The following is a 21,620-nucleotide window of genomic DNA, read 5'->3' on the forward strand; positions in this document are numbered from 1 at the left end:
TGAAGGAATTTAATAATTTGACGTGTATTTTTTATTTTATTTAATGTAATTTAATAATTTTGTTGTGTATTTTTTATTTTATTTAATGTAATTTAATAATTTTGTTGTGTATTTTTTATTTTATTTAATGTAATTTAATAATTTTGTTGTGTATTTTTTATTTTATTTAATGTAATTTAATAATTTTGTTGTGTATTTTTTATTTTATTTAATGTAATTTAATAATTTTGTTGTGTATTTTTTATTTTATTTAATGTAATTTAATAATTTTGTTGTGTATTTTTTATTTTATTTAATGTAATTTAATAATTTTGTTGTGTATTTTTATTTTATTTAATGTAATTTAATAATTTTGTTGTGTATTTTTTATTTTATTTAATGTAATTTAATAATTTTGTTGTGTATTTTTTATTTTATTTAATGTAATTTAATAATTTTGTTGTGTATTTTTTATTTTATTTAATGTAATTTAATAGTTATGTTGTATATTTTTTTATTTATTTAAAGGAATTTAATAATACTGTTGTATATTTTTATGTAATTTTAAGAAATGTAATAATTTTGTTGTGTATTTTTTATTTTATTTAATGTAATTTAATAATTTTGTTGTGTATTTTTTATTTTATTTAATGTAATTTAATAATTTTGTTGTGTATTTTTTATTTTATTTAATGTAATTTAATAATTTTGTTGTGTATTTTTTATTTTATTTAATGTAATTTAATAATTTTGTTGTGTATTTTTTATTTTATTTAATGTAATTTAATAATTTTGTTGTGTATTTTTTATTTTATTTGAAGGAATTTAATAATTTTGTAGTTATTTTTTATTTAATTTGAAGGATTTTAATAATTTTGTTGTGTATTTTTGAGAAATGAGAAATATTTACTTGGCAACTTTTTAAACGTTTTTTCTCATTTTTTTATGAAATGTTCTATTCTGAAATCCCACAAGCGGTTCATCATTGGTATTTATTATTATTTTGAACTCTTTTTTTTATTCAATGTTCACAGCTTTCATTTTAATTGCAGATTAATTTTTTGCTTTTCAAGTTTTTAATTTGCTTTTTTTTATTTTGTTTTTTTACTATTTAAAAAAATATATTTCTAGTTTAAATTTTACATTTTGGGTTTCCCTGTCTTTATAATTCTATTTGTAATTTCAGTACTTCAGAAAAAGTTGATCTCAAACTGCTTTTTTTAAATTATTAAATTATTTTTAAAAACATTTCAATTATTATTTTAAAATATTATTTCAATTCAACGTTTTGTTATACTTAAGTTAAACTACATCAAATACATAAACTAAATGAAATGTATTGCTCTGGCAGCTTTATGAAATAAAATCATTTGATGTTTTTTTAACTGTGTAGGTTTATTTTCGTGACTTATTTCATTTCAGGTAACCAATTATTAAATTTAAACTGAATTCATATGATAAGTCTATTGCTGCAGTGCATTTAAACACACAGGTGAAAGTGAACACTGAGTAATGAATATTTCAAGAGAGTGAAACTCAAACTACACACACACACACACACACACCAGTTTCTTCATTCAGCTCGAGGACACCATGGACTCGTCTGTAAGTAACTCAGTCAAACAATATGCATGTCTTATGATGTGTCAAGTAAATATGAGTTTAATCATGTGTGTGTGTGTGTGTGTTGTAGGGTGAAGGAGCGAGGCCAGAAGTGTGTGAAACGTCAGACAGGAAGAGAGACCTACAGCAGCTCCTCAGACAGGAAATGGAGATGCACATCACTGGTAGAAAAACACATTCTTATCAAGGCCATAGGTCAAAAATTATTTCATTCATTCATTCATTTATTCATTCATTCATTCATTCATTCATTCAAGGCCATAGGCTCAAGTCTTAAATTCTTGGCAAAGTCAAATATATTTATATTTATTTATTTTAAATTTATTCATTCATTTTGTACAATTTATTTTCAGTATTTGTTGTTTTAAATTATTTATTCATATTTAAAAATATATTAATTTATTATTTTAAATTATTATTATTATTATTAATTAATTTATATTTTACATGTATTTATTACAAATGCAACAATCCTTTAATTTAAGTGTTTAAAGTAGTTTAAAATGTTTTTTTACAAATTATTTATTAATACATTTTTTAAACGTTTATTTTAATTAATTAATTATTTTAAATTATTATTATTTATTTGTTAAAAATCGTATTTTTAATAACAATAATAGTGATAACAATAAAATAATAACAATAACAATAATAATAATGATTATAATAACAACAAGTATAACAATAACAATCACAATAATAATCACAATAATAATAACAATAATAATAACAATAATAATAATGATTATAATAACAAAAATAGGTATAACAATAACAATCACAATAATAATCACAATAATAATAACAGTAATAATATTTTGATTATTTCAAAACATGCAGATTTACTCTGATTCTGATTCCTATTATGCTAGAACAGCATTTCTATGAACAGTAAACTCCGCCTCTCGCAATTTGATTGGCCGTCTCAAACAATCGGTCTGATTGAATGTGAATATTGGGGGAAAAATGTCACCTTTAACAAATGTAGTGGTTGTAACCCTGTACTCACATGATGGTGAAGAAGATGATGATGATGATGATGAAGGTTGATGTTTATGATCATGTCAGAGGGCAGGGCAAGCGTTCAGAGGAATCAGGAGAGAATGAGTCGCATCAGGCAGCTGAAGGAAGAACTGCACAAAGAGGAGACCAAATTACAGGAATCCGACCAATCCCAGGCCATGAGCACGGTGAGTGACCAATCAGGAGACTCGCAGTCTGAAGTCTGATCTCACACACAGTCCATGGTCACTTGTTATACTTAAAACTGTAAACAACAAAAACATAAAAAGGCAAATAATAAAACAACATCACAATATTAAAACAGTTAAACAAATCAATAGCTGCCTCATTCTCTCTTCTATTTGAATTATGGAGTTGAAGTCTGATTATTAGCCCCCCTGTTTATTTTTCCCCAATTTCTGCTTAACAGAGAGGTTTAGTCAACACATTTAAAAACATAATATATATATATATATTTTATTATTATTTTTTAGGGTTTTTTCACCCTTATAATGATAGGACTGTAGAGATTTCAGACAGGAAAGCATTAGGAGCAGAGAAAGGGGAAGGATCGGCAAAAGACCTCGAGCTGGGAAACGAACTCGGGTCGCCGTGAGCACATTGGTGCTATATGTCAGCACCAGGGGCGTAGTGGACATTTTAATAGTCGGTGAGTGGGGGGGGGGGGGGGGGGGGGGGGGGACAGCTGTATGAAATCCAAAAGTTTACATTCTTATTACCTGTTTCTAAATAGTCTGTCTCTAAAAGTGAAGGGGGCATATTCCCCCGTCCCCCCCGGTTGCTACGCCCCTGGTCAGCGCACAATACCACTAGGCTATTGGCGCTGACTAGACATAATTATTTTAATAACTCGTTTCTGATAACTGATTTATTTTATCTTTGTCATGATGACGGTAAGGGCGACGCAGTGGCACAGTAGGTAGTGCTGTCGCCTCATAGCAAGAAGGTCGCTGGTTCGAGCCTCGGCTGGGTCAGTTGGCGTTTCTGTGTGGAGTTTGCATGTTCTCCCTGTGTTCGCGTGGGTTTGCTCTGGTTTCCCCCACAGTCCAAAGACATGCGCTGTAGGTGAATTGGGTAGGCTAAATTGTCCGTAGTGTATGAGTGTGTGAATAAGTGTGTATGTGTTTCCCAGTGATGGGTTGCAGCTGGAAGGGCATCCGCTGCATAAAACAAAATGCTGGATAAGTTGGCGGTTCATTCCGCTGTGGCAACCCCGGATTAATAAAAGAGATTAAGCTGAAAAGAAAATGAATGAATGAATGATGACGGTAAATAATATTGGACTAGATATTTTTCAAGACACTAGTATTCAGCTTATAGTGCCATTTAAAGACTTAACTAGGTTAATAAGGTTAATTAGGCAAGTCATTGTATAACAGTGGTTTGTTCTGTAGACAATTGAAAACAAATATAGCTTAAAGGGGCTAATAATATTGACCCTAAAATGGTTAATAAAAAATTTAAAACTGCTTTTATTCTAGCCGAAATAAAACAAATAAGACTTTCTCCAGAAGAAAAAATATTATCAGACATACTGTGAAAATTTCCTTGCGCTGCTAAACATCATTTAGGAAATATTTGAAAAGAAAAGAACAGAAAAAGGGTGAATAATTTCAGTTTCCTTTTTTAATTTAATATTATTCATATTGCATATTTATATTAAAATAATATTATTTAGCTTTATTATTTGTAATGTTATTACACGAACTAACATTTATATTTTTCAGCTTTGTTTCAGTTACTCATCACACTCAGGTTTATTGTTTAGTAAATTTACAACATGCAGATATTAATATTAGCAATGGAAAATGCTAAACGCAAGAGTGTGAACAAGCAGCAAAATAAAAAAGCTTTTTTTTTTATTAGAAATCATAAACTAATACTCTTCGCTCTAAGGATCGTCTCTATTTGCAAGTTTCATGATCACGCTTAAAATGTTGAGGTGACAGAGCTTTTTCAGTAGCAGCTCTAAGACAAGAACGATCTTCCACTCTCCTTAAGAAGGTCAGAGGTCACTGAAAACACACTTCATTTCTTTAGCTTTTAATCATGTGATGTGAGTTTATGTATTTTGGTTCTGTGTATGTTTGCATGTGTTTTATGTGTTTTAATGTACAGCACTTTGGTACCCATTGTGGCTTGTTGAAAGTGATCTAGAAGTAAATTGAGTTGATCTCCCATGTAAAAATATTATATATTATGCTTACCTAACCGAGTTCACAGATAAATTGAAGCAAACATGAGCCCAGTGCAAATGTTACTGTACATAATTGAATGTAACTAAAAAGAAAGCAGCTGTTTGAAAGTGTGTGTGTGTTTGTACGTTTCCAAGCTGGATTATGAGAAAATCCTGGAGCGAAGAGCGAGACTGAAAGAGACTCACGAGAGACTGATTGAGAATGAACTGATGAAGATGGAGAGAGAGCTGCAGGAGGAGCAGGTAAGGGGAGGAACGCACATAAGACACAATATATTCTGTATATATTGGGTTTATTTGTTTTTCCAAACTCTTCCAGGCCTGGTAAATGCTTTGTCAAAATTCCATGACTTTGCAGGTTTTCCAGGACCATATGAATCCTGTATATGATTCAAAAACGCTGTAGTTTTTAACCTATACATTGCTGTAGTGTTTGTTTGAGCTCTGTTTCTGTTTGTGTGTGCAGGCTGGAGGTGTCGAGGGAGAGATGTCATACCTGCGCAGGGAGAGACTCGTCCTGGTTCTCCAGATAGAGACTCTCCGCAGGGAGAACCAGCAGGCGTATGCAGATCTGGAGGAGCAGAACCAGCGACACCAGCAGGAGCTCAACCTCCTCAGAGAAGAGAGTCTGCAGGTCAACAAACACACCATTTACTTTCTGTAGAATAGCATTCAGCTCCAGTTTCCCCCACAGTCCAAACACATACGCTATAGGTGAATTGGATGAAGTAAACTGGCCGTAGTGTATAAGTGTGTGTGTGTGAAGGCAAGAGTGTATGGGTGTTTCCAAGTACTGGGTTGCGGCTTGAAGGGCATCTGCTGCGTAAAACAATGTGTATAGAAAATCTTCTTTCTGTTAAATCAGGGGTGTCCAAACTCGGTCCTGGAGGGCCGGTGTCCTGCAAATTTTAGCTTCAACTTGCCTCAACACACCAGCATGGATGTTTCTAGAAAGCCTGGTAAGAGCTTGATTAGCTAGCCCAGGTGTGTCTGATTGGGGTTGGAACTAAACTTTGCAGGACACCGGCCCTCCAGGACCGAGTGTGGACACCCATGTGTTAAATAAATTGGGGAAAAAATATACAGGGGGGCTAATAATTCAGGAGGGCAAATTCCTGGAAGGACTGTCTAGTGAAGAGGTGCCCAAACTCAGTCCTGGAGGGCCGGTGTCCTGCAAAGTTTAGTTCCAACCCCAATCAGACACACCTGGGCTAGCTAATTAAGCTTACTAGGCTTTCTAGAAACATCCTTTTAGGCAGGGGTCACCAATCTTGGTCCTGGAGGGCCAGTGTCCCTGCAGGGTTTACCTCCAATTTGCCTCAACACACCTGCCTGGGTGTTTCAAGTAAACCTAGTAAGACCTTGATTAGCTTGTTCAGGTGTGTTTGATTATGGTTGGAGCTAAAATCTCCAGGACACCGGCCCTCCAGGAACAAGTTTGGTGACGCCTGCTTTTAGGTGTGTTGAGGCAAGTTGGAGCTAAAATCTGCAGAACACCGGCCCTCCAGGACAGAGTTTGAACACCTCTGGTCTAGTGTATTGATCAGATGTGCGTTTTTGTGCTGTGTTTGCGTTACTGCAGGTGTTCAGGGCATTTCGTGATGTTCTGGAGGAGCAGAAGAGGATGTCGGAGAGCAGATACAGGACTCTGTTGATAGACGCTATTCAGGACGCGGTTCATCTGTCCTCACAAAACCTGCAGCTCCATGAGGAAATCCAGCAGCTCCGCAAAACATCTCAATCCCAGTGAATGACACTAACAGGGGTAAAATAGAGGGTTACACCTTTTCCAAAATCAAACTGAAGCACTTCCCAGGTGTATTTTCTAAACATTTCCAGGATTTTACAAGTGTAGCAAATTACATATTTAAATACAGTGGTGTGAAAAAGTATTTGCCCCCTTACTGACTTTTTTTTGGCATGTTTAGCACACTTTAATGTTTCAGATCATCAAACAAATTAAAATATTATTCAAAGGTAACACAGGTTAACACATTATAAAGTTTTGAAATGAAGATTTATTCTCATTAAAGATGGAAATCATTTTATGTCTAGACTAACCTTAAGTTTCCAATTCCCAATTCAGATTTTAAACAATACTGTACGTCTAAAAATGAATTATCAGACACTGCTGACCTCAAAAATCAGAAACAAACTATAAGCACCTTACAAAAAAAAATAAATAAATAATATATATACAGTATATTTATACAAAAAGTTCTGTCTGGTTCTTGAATCTGATTGGCTGATAGCTGTGCGATAACAGCACTCATACAGCCTCCTCACCCTTTTGTATTACTCCGCCCACATAGACTGATAGCAGATCAATAAACTCACTTCAGGTTGACAAATATTGCAGCTGTTGGACAACATAATGTACTTTTGAGGCTTTTTAAAGTCAAGAATGTAGTTGTTTAGATTGCAACTATGTGGTTTATTTATAAGGATAGTGCCTATTTTAAATATTTATCATTTCGGAGATTCAGTGCTAATTTATTGCAGGTTAACTATTGTGATATCCTGATTGCAACAGAGAAATACTGGAAAATCTCTGTAGACTGATGGCGTTCAGCCTTATAATCTTAATATGTGAGCAAAATCATCTGTTTTGTCATCACTTTAGACATTACGCTAGAGAATCATTCAAATACTAGCTCAAAAGTGGCGTTGGTAAATAAGCAACGGTTTCTGCTGTTCTGATGTCAGCTGCAGATGAAAATGAATGGTGGAAGAAAGTAGTTCCTCTAACAAAAGGACTTTTAGGACTTTCCATGTTGGACTTTCTTTTTCATATAAATAATTATGCCATTAAACTGTTGTATAAACACAATATCACAGGAGTAGCAGTGCAATATGGTTGTATATATCCTCACTGGTTGGACACAAAGCAACGCATGCCTTAGACCGCAGCCGATATACCGCCATATATATATATATATATATATATATATATATATATATATATATATATATATATATATATATATATATATATATATATATATATATAGCCTCCTGTTTATTTTTTTCCCACTTTCTGTTAACGGAGAGAAGATTTCTTCTACACATTTCTAAACATAATAGTTTTAATAACTCATTTCTAATAACTGATTTATTTTCTCTTTGTCATGATGACAGTAAATAATATTTGACCAGATATTTTTCAAGACACTTCTATACAGCTTAAAGTGACATATAAAGGCTTAACTAGGTTAATTAGGTTAACTAGGCAGGTTAGGGGAATTAGGCAAGTTATTGTATAACGATGGTTTGTTCTGTAGACTATAAAAAAAATCTGGGAAAGGGGCTAATAATATTGTCCTTAAAATGGTGCTTAAAAAATAAAAATTTATTTTATTCTAGCCAAAATAAAACAAATAAGACTTTCTATAGAAGAAAAAATATTATCAGACATACTGTGAAAATTTCCTTGCTCTAATAGAAAGTAAAGAAAATAATAGAAAGGGGGCTAATAATTCTGACTTCAGCTGTAAATATAAAGCACTAAATAAATATTATGGGAGTTTTGGAATACACACAAAGACAAACTCAACAAGGAAACCTGACCAGTTCACTGAAAATTATCTGTCATATTTATTGGCATAAATCAAACAATATTTATGCTGCACCATATGTATTCATTTCAACACATTTAAGCAAAATAAATGCATACAACAGAAAAAAATGACATCCAGTCTTATTCATGTGATGTTCACAGTAAGATGCACTTCCACAATGAGGACAAAGGCAGAGGGATATATAAAGACACTTGCTGAACAACAACAACAACAAAAGAGGGATATGAAATAATCAGAGACGCTGCTTCAGCATACAGTATATAAGGATTAATAAAAAAGCAAAAATTATGCGGTCGCTCCGCTCTACGTATGACACTTGTACACTGACGACCCAATCACCACCAGTCCAGCTTTTAGCAGGAATAAAAATACACTGAACTTACCGCTGTTTAATGAGTGTAACCACAGATACAGACACTGGACCGTTTAAAAGCCGTGAAGATCAGTCGCTTCATCAGAGGATCTCACTTATGTCAGCTTATAAACAGACCAGCGGATCTTCACAGCTTTAAAATGCTCCAGTGTCCCTATAATTGTGGTTACACTCAGTAAACAGTGGTGAGGTCGGTGAACTGATGACCTTCACGGCCAATCACATTCATTTCTGTTGAGCACCTGAACACAATGGCAAATCAATGCTTTTTAAGGATGCGCTCAACAGTTCTTAAATGTTAGCAGGAAATGGACATTTTTTAAATTTCAGTACCAATTGGTCTCAAATTCTAGTATCGTGACAGCACTTCATCCTTCCTACTTCTACTACTAAAATAATAAATAATAAAATACATTTGTTTTACAATCTAAAGGCCAATAGCGATCTGATTTTAAAAAGCAATCACTTGAATTCGGTTTTCAGTGGTTTCTGCTCTACGTATAATACAGATACACCGCCCATCCAATCAGCACAACAGGAATCAGGAAGTATCCATTAAGCTGAACTCCCAATATCCCCCAGGACAACACAGCATTGACCAGCATCGCTGACGAAATCACAAACAAACGCGTGATTCCTGTTCCATGTTTCATGACCACAGACATAAGCAGTCCATTGGCAACCTGTCCGGCAACAATAACCCAAACCACAGCCGAATAACCCTCAAAAAACCCTTTCTGTTCCCCACCAAACAGATGAGACATCAGATTGACCACAACACCGAACGCATACAGAAACAGATTCTGCATGCTCAACGGCAGACGCTGGCTCTTCAGCACACGTTCGGTATAAACGGCAGCCAAACCCGACACAAAACAATACACAAGAACCAACAGCAAACCCCAGGAAGTGATGTAAACCGACGTTTCCTGTTTGCTGTCCAAATCGTAACTAAAGCAGCTGTGAGAAACGCCGGCAGATATTAGCAAACCAATAGCAAACCATTGTCTGCGATGCAAACGTTTTCCTAAGCATGATGTATAGAGGAGAGCTGTGGAGGCAATCTTGAGGTTACTGAGCACCTGGAAGGAACTGGGGTCCATGTAGGCCTGCATGAAGACCACTAGATGATTGTTGAAGGCGTAGAGGAGGGCGGGGACGGCGTACGGGGATGCTGTTGTCATAGATTTGGAGATTCGGAAAGTAGAAACGCTCCCGGATGCTAGCAGGGAGACGAAGGAGATGAAGAGTTTGGAGGTCTCGATGAGGAGCACACACGATGAAGCGCTGAAGGGGATCTGTGATTGTGTTTTGCAGAGCGAGAGCAGAGGAGCGTGAGAGCCGTAGATCAACACCAGCAGGAGCAGGAGAAACAGCCAACGGAGGCGCAGACGAGGAGAAGAGGATTCTGCAGATCCATCTGCTGAGATTGCGATCATGTTTGGTCGGTCATGTGGTGCTTCTGCTGATTTAAGATAAAAGAAGTGATCAAAATGTGTCGGAAAGACAAACATAAGTCTAATTTGTATATATATATATATATATATATATATATATATATATATATATATATATATATATATATATATATATATATAGATACATACATACATACATACATATATATACATACATACATATATACATATATATACATACATACATATATATATATATATATATATATATATATATATATATATATATATATATAAATAAATATACATAAAGACCATGTCTCAAATAAAACCAAGGAATAATATATCATACAAAAATAAAACTTCATTCCCCCAAATCTGTGACCACCGAATTCACCTGACCCTAACTCGGTTGACATCTGGCGTGTGATACAGGAGAATTGACAATGTCGACGAACTCAAACAGAGTTTGATTGATGAGCGGGTATGCATTGACCAGTCCATAATTGATGCTGCTATTGATCAATGGCATCGACGTCTCAAGGTTTGTGTGCGTGTCGGCGGGGAACATAAATTTGAATAATTTTTTTGTTATTTTAAGAAGATTTTTTGTAGCAATTAATGACTCCGATGTGTAAACGTTGCTTTATTTCTGTGCCTGCAAATTTAGTTTGTAAGTAATAAAATGTAAGCGTTCTGTCAATATTTGGGTTATCATAGTTTAACAAGGTAATATATATGACATATTCATATATATATATATATATATATATATATATATATATATATATATATATATATATATATATATATATATATATATATATATATATATATATATATACACATACATATATATATATATACATACATACATACATACATACATACAGTACATACATACATGCATACATGCATATATACATACATACATATATACATACATACATATATATATATATATATATATATATATATATATATATATATATATATATATATATATATATATATATATATATATATAATTGAAGTCAAAATTATTTGCCCTCCTGTGAATTTTTTTTCTTTATCAGATATTTTCCAAATGATGTTTAACAGAGCAAGGAATTTTTCAAAGTATTTCCTATAATATTTTTTCTTCTGGAGAAAGTTCTGATTTGTTTTATTTCAGCTAGAATAAAAGCAGTTTTTAAATTTGTTTAAACCATTTTAAGGTCAAAATGGTATATTTTATATCTACATATAAATAAACTCAAATATATGCATGCATGTGTGTATTTATATTCACATAATAAATATACACAGTACACACATATTTCAAGTCAAAACAAACTTTTATTTTGAATGCGATTAATCGCTTAATTTTAATAAAATAAACAATGATTCATGGTTTTCTATAAAGTCTAACAGTATCCAGGCACAAAATTGACTAATCAAATGTAAAATAACACTGATAATGTCTACAATGTAGAAATAATTCAACAATACTGTGCTGAAAATTATAAATTATAAAGCCCTAGTGTAAAAACAGAACATTAGTGCTGGGAAAAGATTAATCACATCTAAAATAAAAGTTTGTATTTACATACTATATGCGTGTTTACTGTGCATGTTTAGTACGTATATAATTACACCCACATGTGTGCTTACATTAGAGAAAATGTTTATTTAGGTTTAGATATACAATATATATAGTTAAAGTCAGAATTATTAGCCCTCCTGTTAAATTTTGGGAAAATTTGGGGGCTAATAATACAAAGTGATCTTATTCCAGCCAAAATAAAACAAACAAGACTTTCTCCAGAAGAAAAATAGTGTGTAAATGTCTTTAATCCATTAAATGTCACTTGAGAAATATTTGAATACTATATAATAATAATATATAATAATAATAATAATATTATATATATATATATATATATATATATATATATATATATATATATATATATATATATATATATATATATACATATATATATAAAATAATTTAGCCCTCAACTATTTATATAAATAAATAAATTAAATAAATATATATATGTATGTGTGTGTTTTATATATACATAACAAACTTTTATTTTGGATGCGATTAATCTTTTCCCAGCATGAATATTAATTTAATTCAGTCTCATCCTTTGTGATTCGACAATCACAATAAGCCTAATCGCAATTTGTTTTATAACAATTAATCATGAAGCCCAACATAGCGTCCATTTTAAATCCCAGTCCCCAATCCACACTCACATATAGACCTCAAAACAAAATGTAATTCAGATCAGCAGTTTTGTTGGGGGAAGGAGCTCCAATAACACAAACGCCAGCAGTGATGATGCATTTCTTGTTCCTCCTGCAGTTATTCTCCAGGTCTTTTCTTCAGCGAGTTCAGAACGTCTCGTAGAGTGGCCTCAATGTTGGGCACCTGATAGTTCTGAGCGGCGAAGATCCCGCTCAGCGTACCCAAAGCCACTCCGAGGACAGCCGACGAACGCAGTCTGGACACCACATACCCGGCCAGAAAGCCTTTCAGAAATGGAGATGCTAATAATGAGCCACCCTGAAAAACACACACACAGCACAGCAGGTTAAGTTGTATAGTATATTCGGTGCAACATGTACATACAGCATTTTGGACATATTTTATTTTATTAATGAATTATTTTAATTACCAAATTATTTATTTCAATAAAATACACAGCATTTTGCTTATTAGATCACTTCTAATTGCTAGGACAATATTTAACTGATTAATTAAATTATTCATTTTAATTTATAATTATTAAAACTTGCTAAACTGAAATAATACTTAAATTTGGCTTTCTAACGCCTGGTTTTTATACTGTTTTCTAATTGATAATCATGTCTTAAGAAAGATATTTTTCTTAGGAAAGAAGAATTAGATCACTTCTAATCACAAGGACACAGGTTTTTATTTATTTTAATGTATAATTGGTAAAAATCGCTAAATCAAAATAATACTTAAATTTGGCTTTCTAATGCCTGGTTGTTGTACTTTTTTCTTAGCGAATATATTAGTATACTAAATGTATTTATATATATATATAAATAATATTAACAAATTATACACACACACACACAAACAGACAGTTGAAGTCAGAATTATTAGCCCCCTACTATTAGGGCTAATAATTTTGACCTTATATTGGTACATAAAAAAAATTCAAAACTGCTTTTATTCTAGCCGAAATAAAACAAAAAAAGAAGAAAAAATATTATCAGACAAACTGAAAATTCACTTGCTCTGTTAAACATCATTTGAGAAATATATAAAAAGAAAAATAAATTCAAAGGGGGCTAATAATTCTGACTTCAACTGTATATACAGTATGTATATATATATATATATATATATATATATATATATATATATATATATATATATATATATATATATATATATATATATATATATATATATATATATATATATATATATATTATAAATACTGTATACATATTATATTAAAATTTGTTATTAAAAAGCCACTTACTATTGGCTTATAAGCTCTCTATTATTAAGATATGAACTGTTTATTAGCACTTATAAAGTACTTTATATTTATAATCTCAATAACCTTACTAACTACTTACAAGCAGCCAACTAGTAGTTTGGTTAATGGTATTGTATTAGTGTGAATTGCAGATTAAAATAAAGTGTAACAAAAATTGATTTTAAAAATTTTTACTAAAAATGTGTTGAAAAAAATCCGTTAAATTCTAATAATGTAATTATTAAAAATAAATTTATAAAATTAAATAATAAAAATTTTACTGGACAGCTAAATAATTGTCTTAAATTTACAATTTGAGGACAATACTCAAAACTTAAGTTAAACATCAAATGCTTAATAAAATTACAAACAGAAACTCAGGTAAAAATGTAAATGGTTTTTATGAGGTTTAGTAAGGTTTTTGTAAGGTTTAAAAATGTTATAACGTTATACAGTATAAAATTGTATTAAATCATGTAACTTGCATTTAATTTAATAGTCTTTTTTTATTTTAATACAAGCATATTGACTACTGGCCAAAACTATGGCAAAATAAAATGGCATCAAAAAAGTCAGCATTAGTTTCTCAGTGATAGTTGGTTCTGATGAGGTACCTGTGGGACTCCTGCTTGAACCTCATTCTCCACCTTCTTCTGGATCTCCTCCAGCTGGTCTTTGAGATGAACAAGATCCTTCAGTTGGGTCACTGGATCCTGAAACACAACAGAACACACACATTAAAACACACAAACATAAAAAACAAATAAAAATGAAATCAGGCGACGCAGTGGCGCAGTAGGTAGTGCTGTCGCCTCACAACAAGAAGGTCGCCGGTTCGAGCCTTGGCTGGGTCAGTTGACGTTTCTGTGTGGAGATTGCATGTTCTCCCCGCGTTCTTCGCATGGGTTTCCTCCGGGTGCTCCGGTTTACCCCACAGTCCAAAGTCATGTGGTATAGGTGAATTGGGTAAGCTAGTGTGATGAAGCCAATTATGATATGGAAATGGTTAAGCCCGATTCACACTGGGCGTCAGCGTCAACTTTGAATTCACTTTGAATGGGTGACGTCAAGCGTTGCCGAACTGAATTGAGTATCTGTCAGTGCCGCTTCAGCGGTGTTGTACGCTGCAGAAGTTGGGTGTTTCTCAACTTTTCAAGCGCCAACGAAAGCGTCAGCCAATCAGATGGCTTTATGCAAATTTTCAGCTCAGACAGTAGCTGATTGCGGACTTGTTTCATTGGCTGATACTGCTATGACGATCGCGTCAGCTTCAACTTCAGAAACTCCCTCCGTCAAGTGTTGACACTGAAGCCCCACGTAAATCGGGCGTTAGAAGGCCATGATGGACAGAGGCCAGTGGGCAAATTTGGTCTGGATGCTGGCGTCTAACTCCGAAACCACTTACTTCCCTACTATACAGTACGCTAAAATCAGTATGCGAGCCGAGTAGTATGTCCGAATTCATAAAATTTGAAAATCAGTATGCGAGAAGTACCCGGATGACTTACTACTTCCAGCGAGATTCTGAAGTGCGCATCCCATGCATGCTACGCTAGCTATCCCATGATGCCCCGCGAGCGAATTCATGAATGGGAGTAAAGCAAATCAACTGATGCAAGTAGGTCATGTGACCATGACAAAATGGCGGATGTAGTACGTCCGAATTCCATTCATATTTTTCACACTCATATTGTATAGTACGTACTTTTCTAACGGCAGAGCAGTACGTTTAAATTCAAATGCAGTACCTACTGAGTAGTAGGCGGTTTCGGACGCAGCCCTACTCTTTTCTAAAGGACATCCTGGTATTTTTAACAACCACAGAGAGTCAGGACCTCAGTTTAATGTCTCATCCGAAAGACTGCACTCACTGTGCAGTATAGACTCCACATCAATATACTGGGGTGCTAGGACCCACACAGACCACAGGTTGAGCGCCCCCTGCTGGCCTCACTAACACCACTCAGGCAGCAACCTAGCTTTCCCATGTGGTCTCCCACCCAGGTACTTCTGCTCAGCCCTGCTTAGTGGGTGACCGTGTGACAAATGCAGAGAGCTAGCTGTCAAAAAATCATTGTCATATTGCTGTTTTGTTTATTCATTTATGCTTGATTATTAAGTCACAGCAAATAGTAGTAGTGCTGCATGATCTGAGGGGAAAGTAAATAGCATCATTTCCCTGATACAATCTGGATAATAATAATTATAATAGTGATAATACTAATAATGATGATGATAATAATAATAATTCATTTTATTCGCATATGAGATTTTAGCAATATGTATATGTATTATAATAATAGTAATAATAATTTCACTGTAAAATAAGAATTATTAATAACACAATAATGACTTGATATTTATTTTACATCACAATACTGATTGCTATATTTCTTTTAATTAGTTTAACGTTATAACTTGTTATTTGCTTTATTTATTGTATTATATCGAAGCATTTGAAAACGGATCTATTAAGCCACCTTCAGGATATTTTATTTCGATTAATCGTGCACATTTTTAGGCACTATAAGTCTTATTATCGACATTTTATGATCGAAGTTTCGCTTTCTGTTACAGCTGTCAAATGCCAAGAGTTCACAGACACAGCAGTGACTTTACACAACTGAAGTAAAGCTTCACAACAGCTCTAACGTTAATTAACAAACAGCGGGACACACTGATGGAGAAATTATTATACATATGCGAAATACATATTATTATTTGTACGCTAATTCAGTACAAAACAGACCCTTTCTCACCTTGTCCTCCGCCATACTGCAGAAATGACAAAACGACTCGATCTGCACTCGACTCATCTGGCCTGAACGACGATCCGCTCGAGCTACAACCAACTACTCGCGCCTTAAAATAACTTATCTGCTTTTTTAAATGCTTCTGAATAGATAATGTCATTATAATTCATAAAATGCGTATAAAAGTATGTTCAAATGGCGATTAGAGCTTCCCACAAAGTTTAGCGACTCGAATGTTTTGTTACTTGTATTATTAAATGCTAATAAATATAACATCCAAATGCATATTTTATGTAACTCTTAATCTTATTAGCATTATTAGTTTTCAGTGTCATTATTCACTATTGTTCATATAAATGTTGTTTGAAACACTATAACGTGTGATATCTGTTACTTTTCTCATCGCTGTTTGTTATTGACCAATCACTAGTTGGTCACAGCAACCTGCAGTTTTTGTTATCGGTTTATTAGAAACTATATAAGCTGATTTCTATATAATGAAATCGCGACTATAATAAATAAGGGATATTATATTTATTCTCAGATATAAATGTCTGCAATGCGACAAGGATATGTTTTTGAATGGAATCCACGATTTAGCTCTCTGAGCCACCAAGCGGCCATTGAGGGAACACAACAACTTTATATCTCTCGGGAAACAAGCGTTTAACTGTAGATATTTGTTTTTTTGCATACACTTGACAGAAGAACACAATCATATTGAAGGAAAATGTGCATAAACAGCGGTTAAAAACACAGGGGCGAATTAAAGCTCGTACTCATTCGTGGACCAAACTCTCATTGGGCCTCCAGTCGTTCATCTGATCTCTCCTCCGCCATTTTACCGCACTATTCTGCGGGAAACGCACGCTAAAACACCGGCTCAACTCTCTCTCCTCGCACACACATGATCCGGATGGTGGATCCCGCGGCTTCCCCGCCGGTGTGCTGACAAATTCGACCAGACTTGGACCGGTCCTGCGCTCCTTCGGGTAAGTCTTCAATAAGACACGCGCTCATTGGCCGCAGACAGTCAGTATCCGCACTCAACAATAAGCGACATCACACACACACGGGAGGGAATAAAACACACTCTCACAAGCCTGCACACACACTCCGAGATCTGCTAAACAGTTCGGCTGTGGGTTCATATGGATAAACTGTTGTTAAAATCACATGTATGTCCCTATTTGTGTATGTTTGCCATTGAGGGGGTGTCACGTGATGTGTTCAATGTTTCTGTTTACATGCATTTGTGTCAGTTGTAACTTACTAACACTTATAATTTTAACAAACCGATGTCATAATACCACGTTCCGTAGTAAAACCATATAATTTAATTAGAATCAAGTACCTTTACAAAAATGAACCATGTTTTTATAGTAAATTTGAAGTAATAATTTCTTTTTTTGGGCATTGACAGAGACTTACGTCTTATAACCACAGTTTTACTACAAATACCATGGTAAAACTGTGGTTGGTGTTGCAAAACCATGGTAATTTGGGGTTACTATAGTTGACCATGGTAAATCCAAATTAACTATGGTTTTTACAACACTAACCACAGTTTTACCATGGTAATGTTAATATACAAATGGAATTTAATGCGTCAACAATAAGCAATATCACACATACACACACGGGAGGGAATAAAACACACTTTCACAAGCCTGCACACACTCTGAAATCTGCTTAACAGTGTAGCTGTGGTTTCATATGGATAAACTGATGTTAAAATCACATGTATGTCTATTTGTGTATGTTTGTTATTGAGGGAGTGTCGCGTGATGTGTTCAATGTTTCTGTTTATTTGCGTTTGTGTCAGTTCTAACTTATTAATATTAACAACATATCTCATAATAGTACCACGTTCAAGAGTAAAACCATATTTGTCTGTTCATAAGAATCATGTTAAGTACCCTTACAAAAAATAACCATGTTTTTATAGTAAATTTGACATAACTTTTTCTTTTTGGGGTATTGACTGAGAGAATTCCATATTATAACCATATTATATTCCATATTATAACCATATTATAAACAGTTTTACTACAACTACCATGGTAAACTGTGGTTGCAAAACCATTGTTAATTTGGGATTAGGGGGGCGCAGTGGGTAGCGCTGTCGCCTCACAGCAAGAAGGTCGCTGGTTCAAGCCTCGGCTGGGTCTGTTGGCTTTTCTGTGTGGAGTTTGCATGTTCTCACCGTGTTGGCATGGGTGCTCCAGTTACCCCCACAAGTCCAAAGACGTGTGCTATCGGTGAGCTAAATTGTCCCTAGTGCATGTGTGTGAATGCTGAATAAGTTGGCGGTTCATTCCATGGTGGCCACCCCTAATTAATAAAGGGACTAAGTCGAAAAGAAAATAAATGAATGAATTTATTTGGGGTTATCGTAGTCGACCACGGTAAACCCAAATTAACTATGGTACAACACAAACCACAGTTTTACCATGGTAATGGTAATCCAAAAATGGAAGTCAGTGCGTCAGCAATAAGCAATATCACACACACGGGAGGGAATAAAACACGCTCTCACAAGCCTGCACACACACTCTGAAATTTGCTAACCTGTGGGTTCATATGAATGATGACAGTACATAATATTTGACTACATATTTTCAAGATACTAGCATTCTAGGATAGATACTAGAATAATATTACTTAAGGGGGCTAATAATATTGAAAAAAATTGCTTTTATTTGAGCCAAAATAAAACAAATAAGACTTTCTCCAGAAGAAAAAATATTATAGGAAATACTGTGAAAAATTCCATGCTCTGTTAATCATCTTTTGGGAAATGAAAAGGAAAAAGAAAATCATAGAAGGCGAATAATTTTGACTTTAACTGTATGTCTATCTGTGTATGTTTTTCTGTCAGAGATGGATGCTATCTATGGGGAGATGGAGGTGGAGAGCTGCTACACACTTCTGGAGCTCCCTTCACCCAAGAAGAAACGCAAGAGCAAAGGCAGTGTGGAGAACTCGGACAAACCCAAGAAGCCCAGGTAGATGTTGATTCAGAAAGCTGAGCTCTGATGAAGTCCACATAAACTGGAAGCTGTGATCGTTTTTTTTTCATATTGTGAAGCAGTTCCTAGAGAAACGGAATAATAAATGAGAAAACAGTGGGCGTGGCTTGTTTTTTTTCTACTGCGAGCTGATTGGATGTAGTAAAGTAGGCATTTCATTCAGAAATATCAGGAAAAGGGTTTGGGGAGATTTATTACAACCTAACAGACTCCTCCTCCTCACCATTTTTGTTTGTTGTCAAAACTGACAGTTGGAGGGGCGTGGTTAAGTACGTTAGCCACGCCCAATACCTCAGACAGACTTAATCTGAGAATTCAACTGAAAACAAACAAGAAGTGCATTTTCAGATTTCAATTAAAGATTACAAGGGCAAACATCTTTTTTTTTCTTAATGACATGCACAGCTGAATTGTTCAGCACGAAACTAGCCGTGTGAGCTAACCAAATCATATGGTTAGTTTTGATTTCATCTGTACTTTAACTCTGCAGATATGCTCTGTTTTCTGTCACAGGTCTGCGTACCTGCTGTATTACTTCGACGTGCATCAGAGGATCCAGCAGGAGCATCCGGATCTGCCTCAGTCTGAGATCAACAAATGCATCAGTGACAGCTGGAAGAGGCTGAATGTGGCCGACCGGGGATATTATCTGGAGAGAGCGCGCATGGAGAAAGACGGAGTCGACCCTGTAAGTCTACTGCTTTGAGAAGAACTGTAAATAAATTTCAGGCAAGCTAGAGAAAGTTAACTTTATGGTAACTTAATATTGCACTGTATTAGTTTCTTTTCTAATTTGCTTCAAATAGTTAATAATAATTTTTAAAAGTTCCATGTTTGTGTTTGTTGAACTGCAAAAATACTATACTAATACTATAAGTTATTGTAAAATAATATGTAATGTTACTATATTTTAGAATATTTTTAGATTAATATTATCTTAATAATATTTAACATTGTATAATAATAATTAATTATGAAATAGTATTTACCAACAGATTCGATCTGTTGTTCACTCTAGCTTCTTTCAAGGCAACTGGCCAAAATTAAGCAAGTTTTATCACACAAGCATTTACATTACATTTACATTTAGTCATTTAGCAGACGCTTTTATCCAAAGCGACTTACAAATGAGGACAAGGAAGCAATTTACACATCTATAAGAGCAACAGTGAATATGTGCTATAGACAAGTTTCAGGTGTGTAAAGTCTAAGAAGCAAAGCATTTGTTAAAAAATTTTTTTTTTTTTTTTTTTTTTTTGGAGAGAGAGAGAGGGCACCATTAGTGGTATAGCCAGAGAGGCAGTTGAAGATTAGGAAGGAAAGTGGAGACTAAACAGTTGCGTTTTTAGTCGTTTCTTGAAGACAGCAAGTGACTCTGCTGTTCTGATGTAGTTAGGGAGTTCATTCCACCAACTGGGCAGATTGAATGTGAGAGTTCGGGAAAGTGATTTCTTCCCTCTTTGGGATGGAACAACGAGGCGACGTTCATTCACAGAACGCAAGTTTCTGGAGGGCACATATATCTGCAGAAGTGAGAGCAGATATGAAGGAGCCAAGCTAGAGGTCACTTTGTAAGCAAACATCAGAGCTTTGAATTTGATGCGGGCAGCAACTGGCAGCCAGTGCAAACGGGTGAGTAGCGGAGTGACATGTGCTCTTTTGGGTTCATCATAGACCACTCGTGCTGCTGCGTTCTGAAGCAGCTGAAGAGGTTTGATAGAACTAGCTGGTTGCCCGGCTAGCAGAGAGTTGCAATAGTCCAGTTTGGAGAGAACAAGAGCTTGAACAATGAGTTGAGCTGTATGTTCAGATAGGAAGGGTCGGACCTTTCTGATGTTGTAGAGTGCGAATCTGCAAGATCGAGCAGTTCTAGAAATGTGGTCAGAGAAGTTCAGTTGGTCATCAATTGTTACTCCAAGGCTTTTTACCATTTTGGATGCAGTGATGGTTGCTCCGTCCATCTGGATTGAAAAGTTATGGTGAAGAGTCGGGTTGGCAGAAACTTCAAGCATTTCCGTTTTCGTGAGGTTAAGCTGGAGATGATGATCTTTCATCCAGTGTGAAATGTCTGACAGGCAGGCTGAAATGCGAGCTGGAACAGAGGGATCGTCAGGGTGAAAAGAGAGGTATAG

The 21,620-nt window shown here is 34.5% G+C and overlaps 3 protein-coding genes across 4 annotated transcripts in view; 1 reads left to right on the forward strand and 2 right to left on the reverse strand.

The window, feature by feature from the left end:
- Positions 1-8,397: 8,397 nt before the first annotated feature.
- On the reverse strand, positions 8,398-12,529 carry slc35a4 (solute carrier family 35 member A4). Of its 2 annotated transcripts, none has more exons than XM_056471845.1 (2): positions 12,439-12,529; positions 8,398-10,238 (listed from the first exon to the last, which is right to left on the reverse strand). In XM_056471845.1, the coding sequence occupies exon 2, from the start codon at positions 10,210-10,212 to the stop codon at positions 9,268-9,270; it is 945 nt and encodes a 314-aa protein (XP_056327820.1). In that variant the 5' UTR covers positions 10,213-10,238; positions 12,439-12,529; the 3' UTR covers positions 8,398-9,267. The 2 variants fall into 2 exon arrangements, with proteins under 2 accessions (XP_056327820.1, XP_056327822.1); XM_056471847.1 differs by having other exon boundaries at positions 8,398-10,235; positions 12,439-12,527.
- Positions 12,530-12,547: 18 nt separating this feature from the next.
- On the reverse strand, positions 12,548-16,548 carry LOC130240364 (SLC35A4 upstream open reading frame protein-like). Its single transcript, XM_056471848.1, has 3 exons — positions 16,463-16,548; positions 14,318-14,416; positions 12,548-12,748 (listed from the first exon to the last, which is right to left on the reverse strand). The coding sequence occupies exons 1-3, from the start codon at positions 16,517-16,519 to the stop codon at positions 12,548-12,550; spliced, it is 357 nt and encodes a 118-aa protein (XP_056327823.1). The 5' UTR covers positions 16,520-16,548.
- A 564-nt stretch (positions 16,549-17,112) lies between these two features.
- Positions 17,113-21,620, forward strand: part of hmgxb3 (HMG box domain containing 3) — a 42,187-nt gene continuing 37,679 nt past the window's right edge. Inside the window, exons 1-3 of the mRNA XM_056471844.1 lie at positions 17,113-17,448; positions 19,338-19,464; positions 20,002-20,176. Of these exons, the coding sequence (XP_056327819.1) occupies positions 19,340-19,464; positions 20,002-20,176 (300 nt within the window). The 5' untranslated portion in view covers positions 17,113-17,448; positions 19,338-19,339. The remainder of the gene's footprint in view (positions 17,449-19,337; positions 19,465-20,001; positions 20,177-21,620) is intronic.

The sequence above is a fragment of the Danio aesculapii genome, chromosome 14 (genome assembly GCF_903798145.1).
Source record: "Danio aesculapii chromosome 14, fDanAes4.1, whole genome shotgun sequence".
Taxonomy (NCBI): domain Eukaryota; kingdom Metazoa; phylum Chordata; class Actinopteri; order Cypriniformes; family Danionidae; genus Danio; species Danio aesculapii.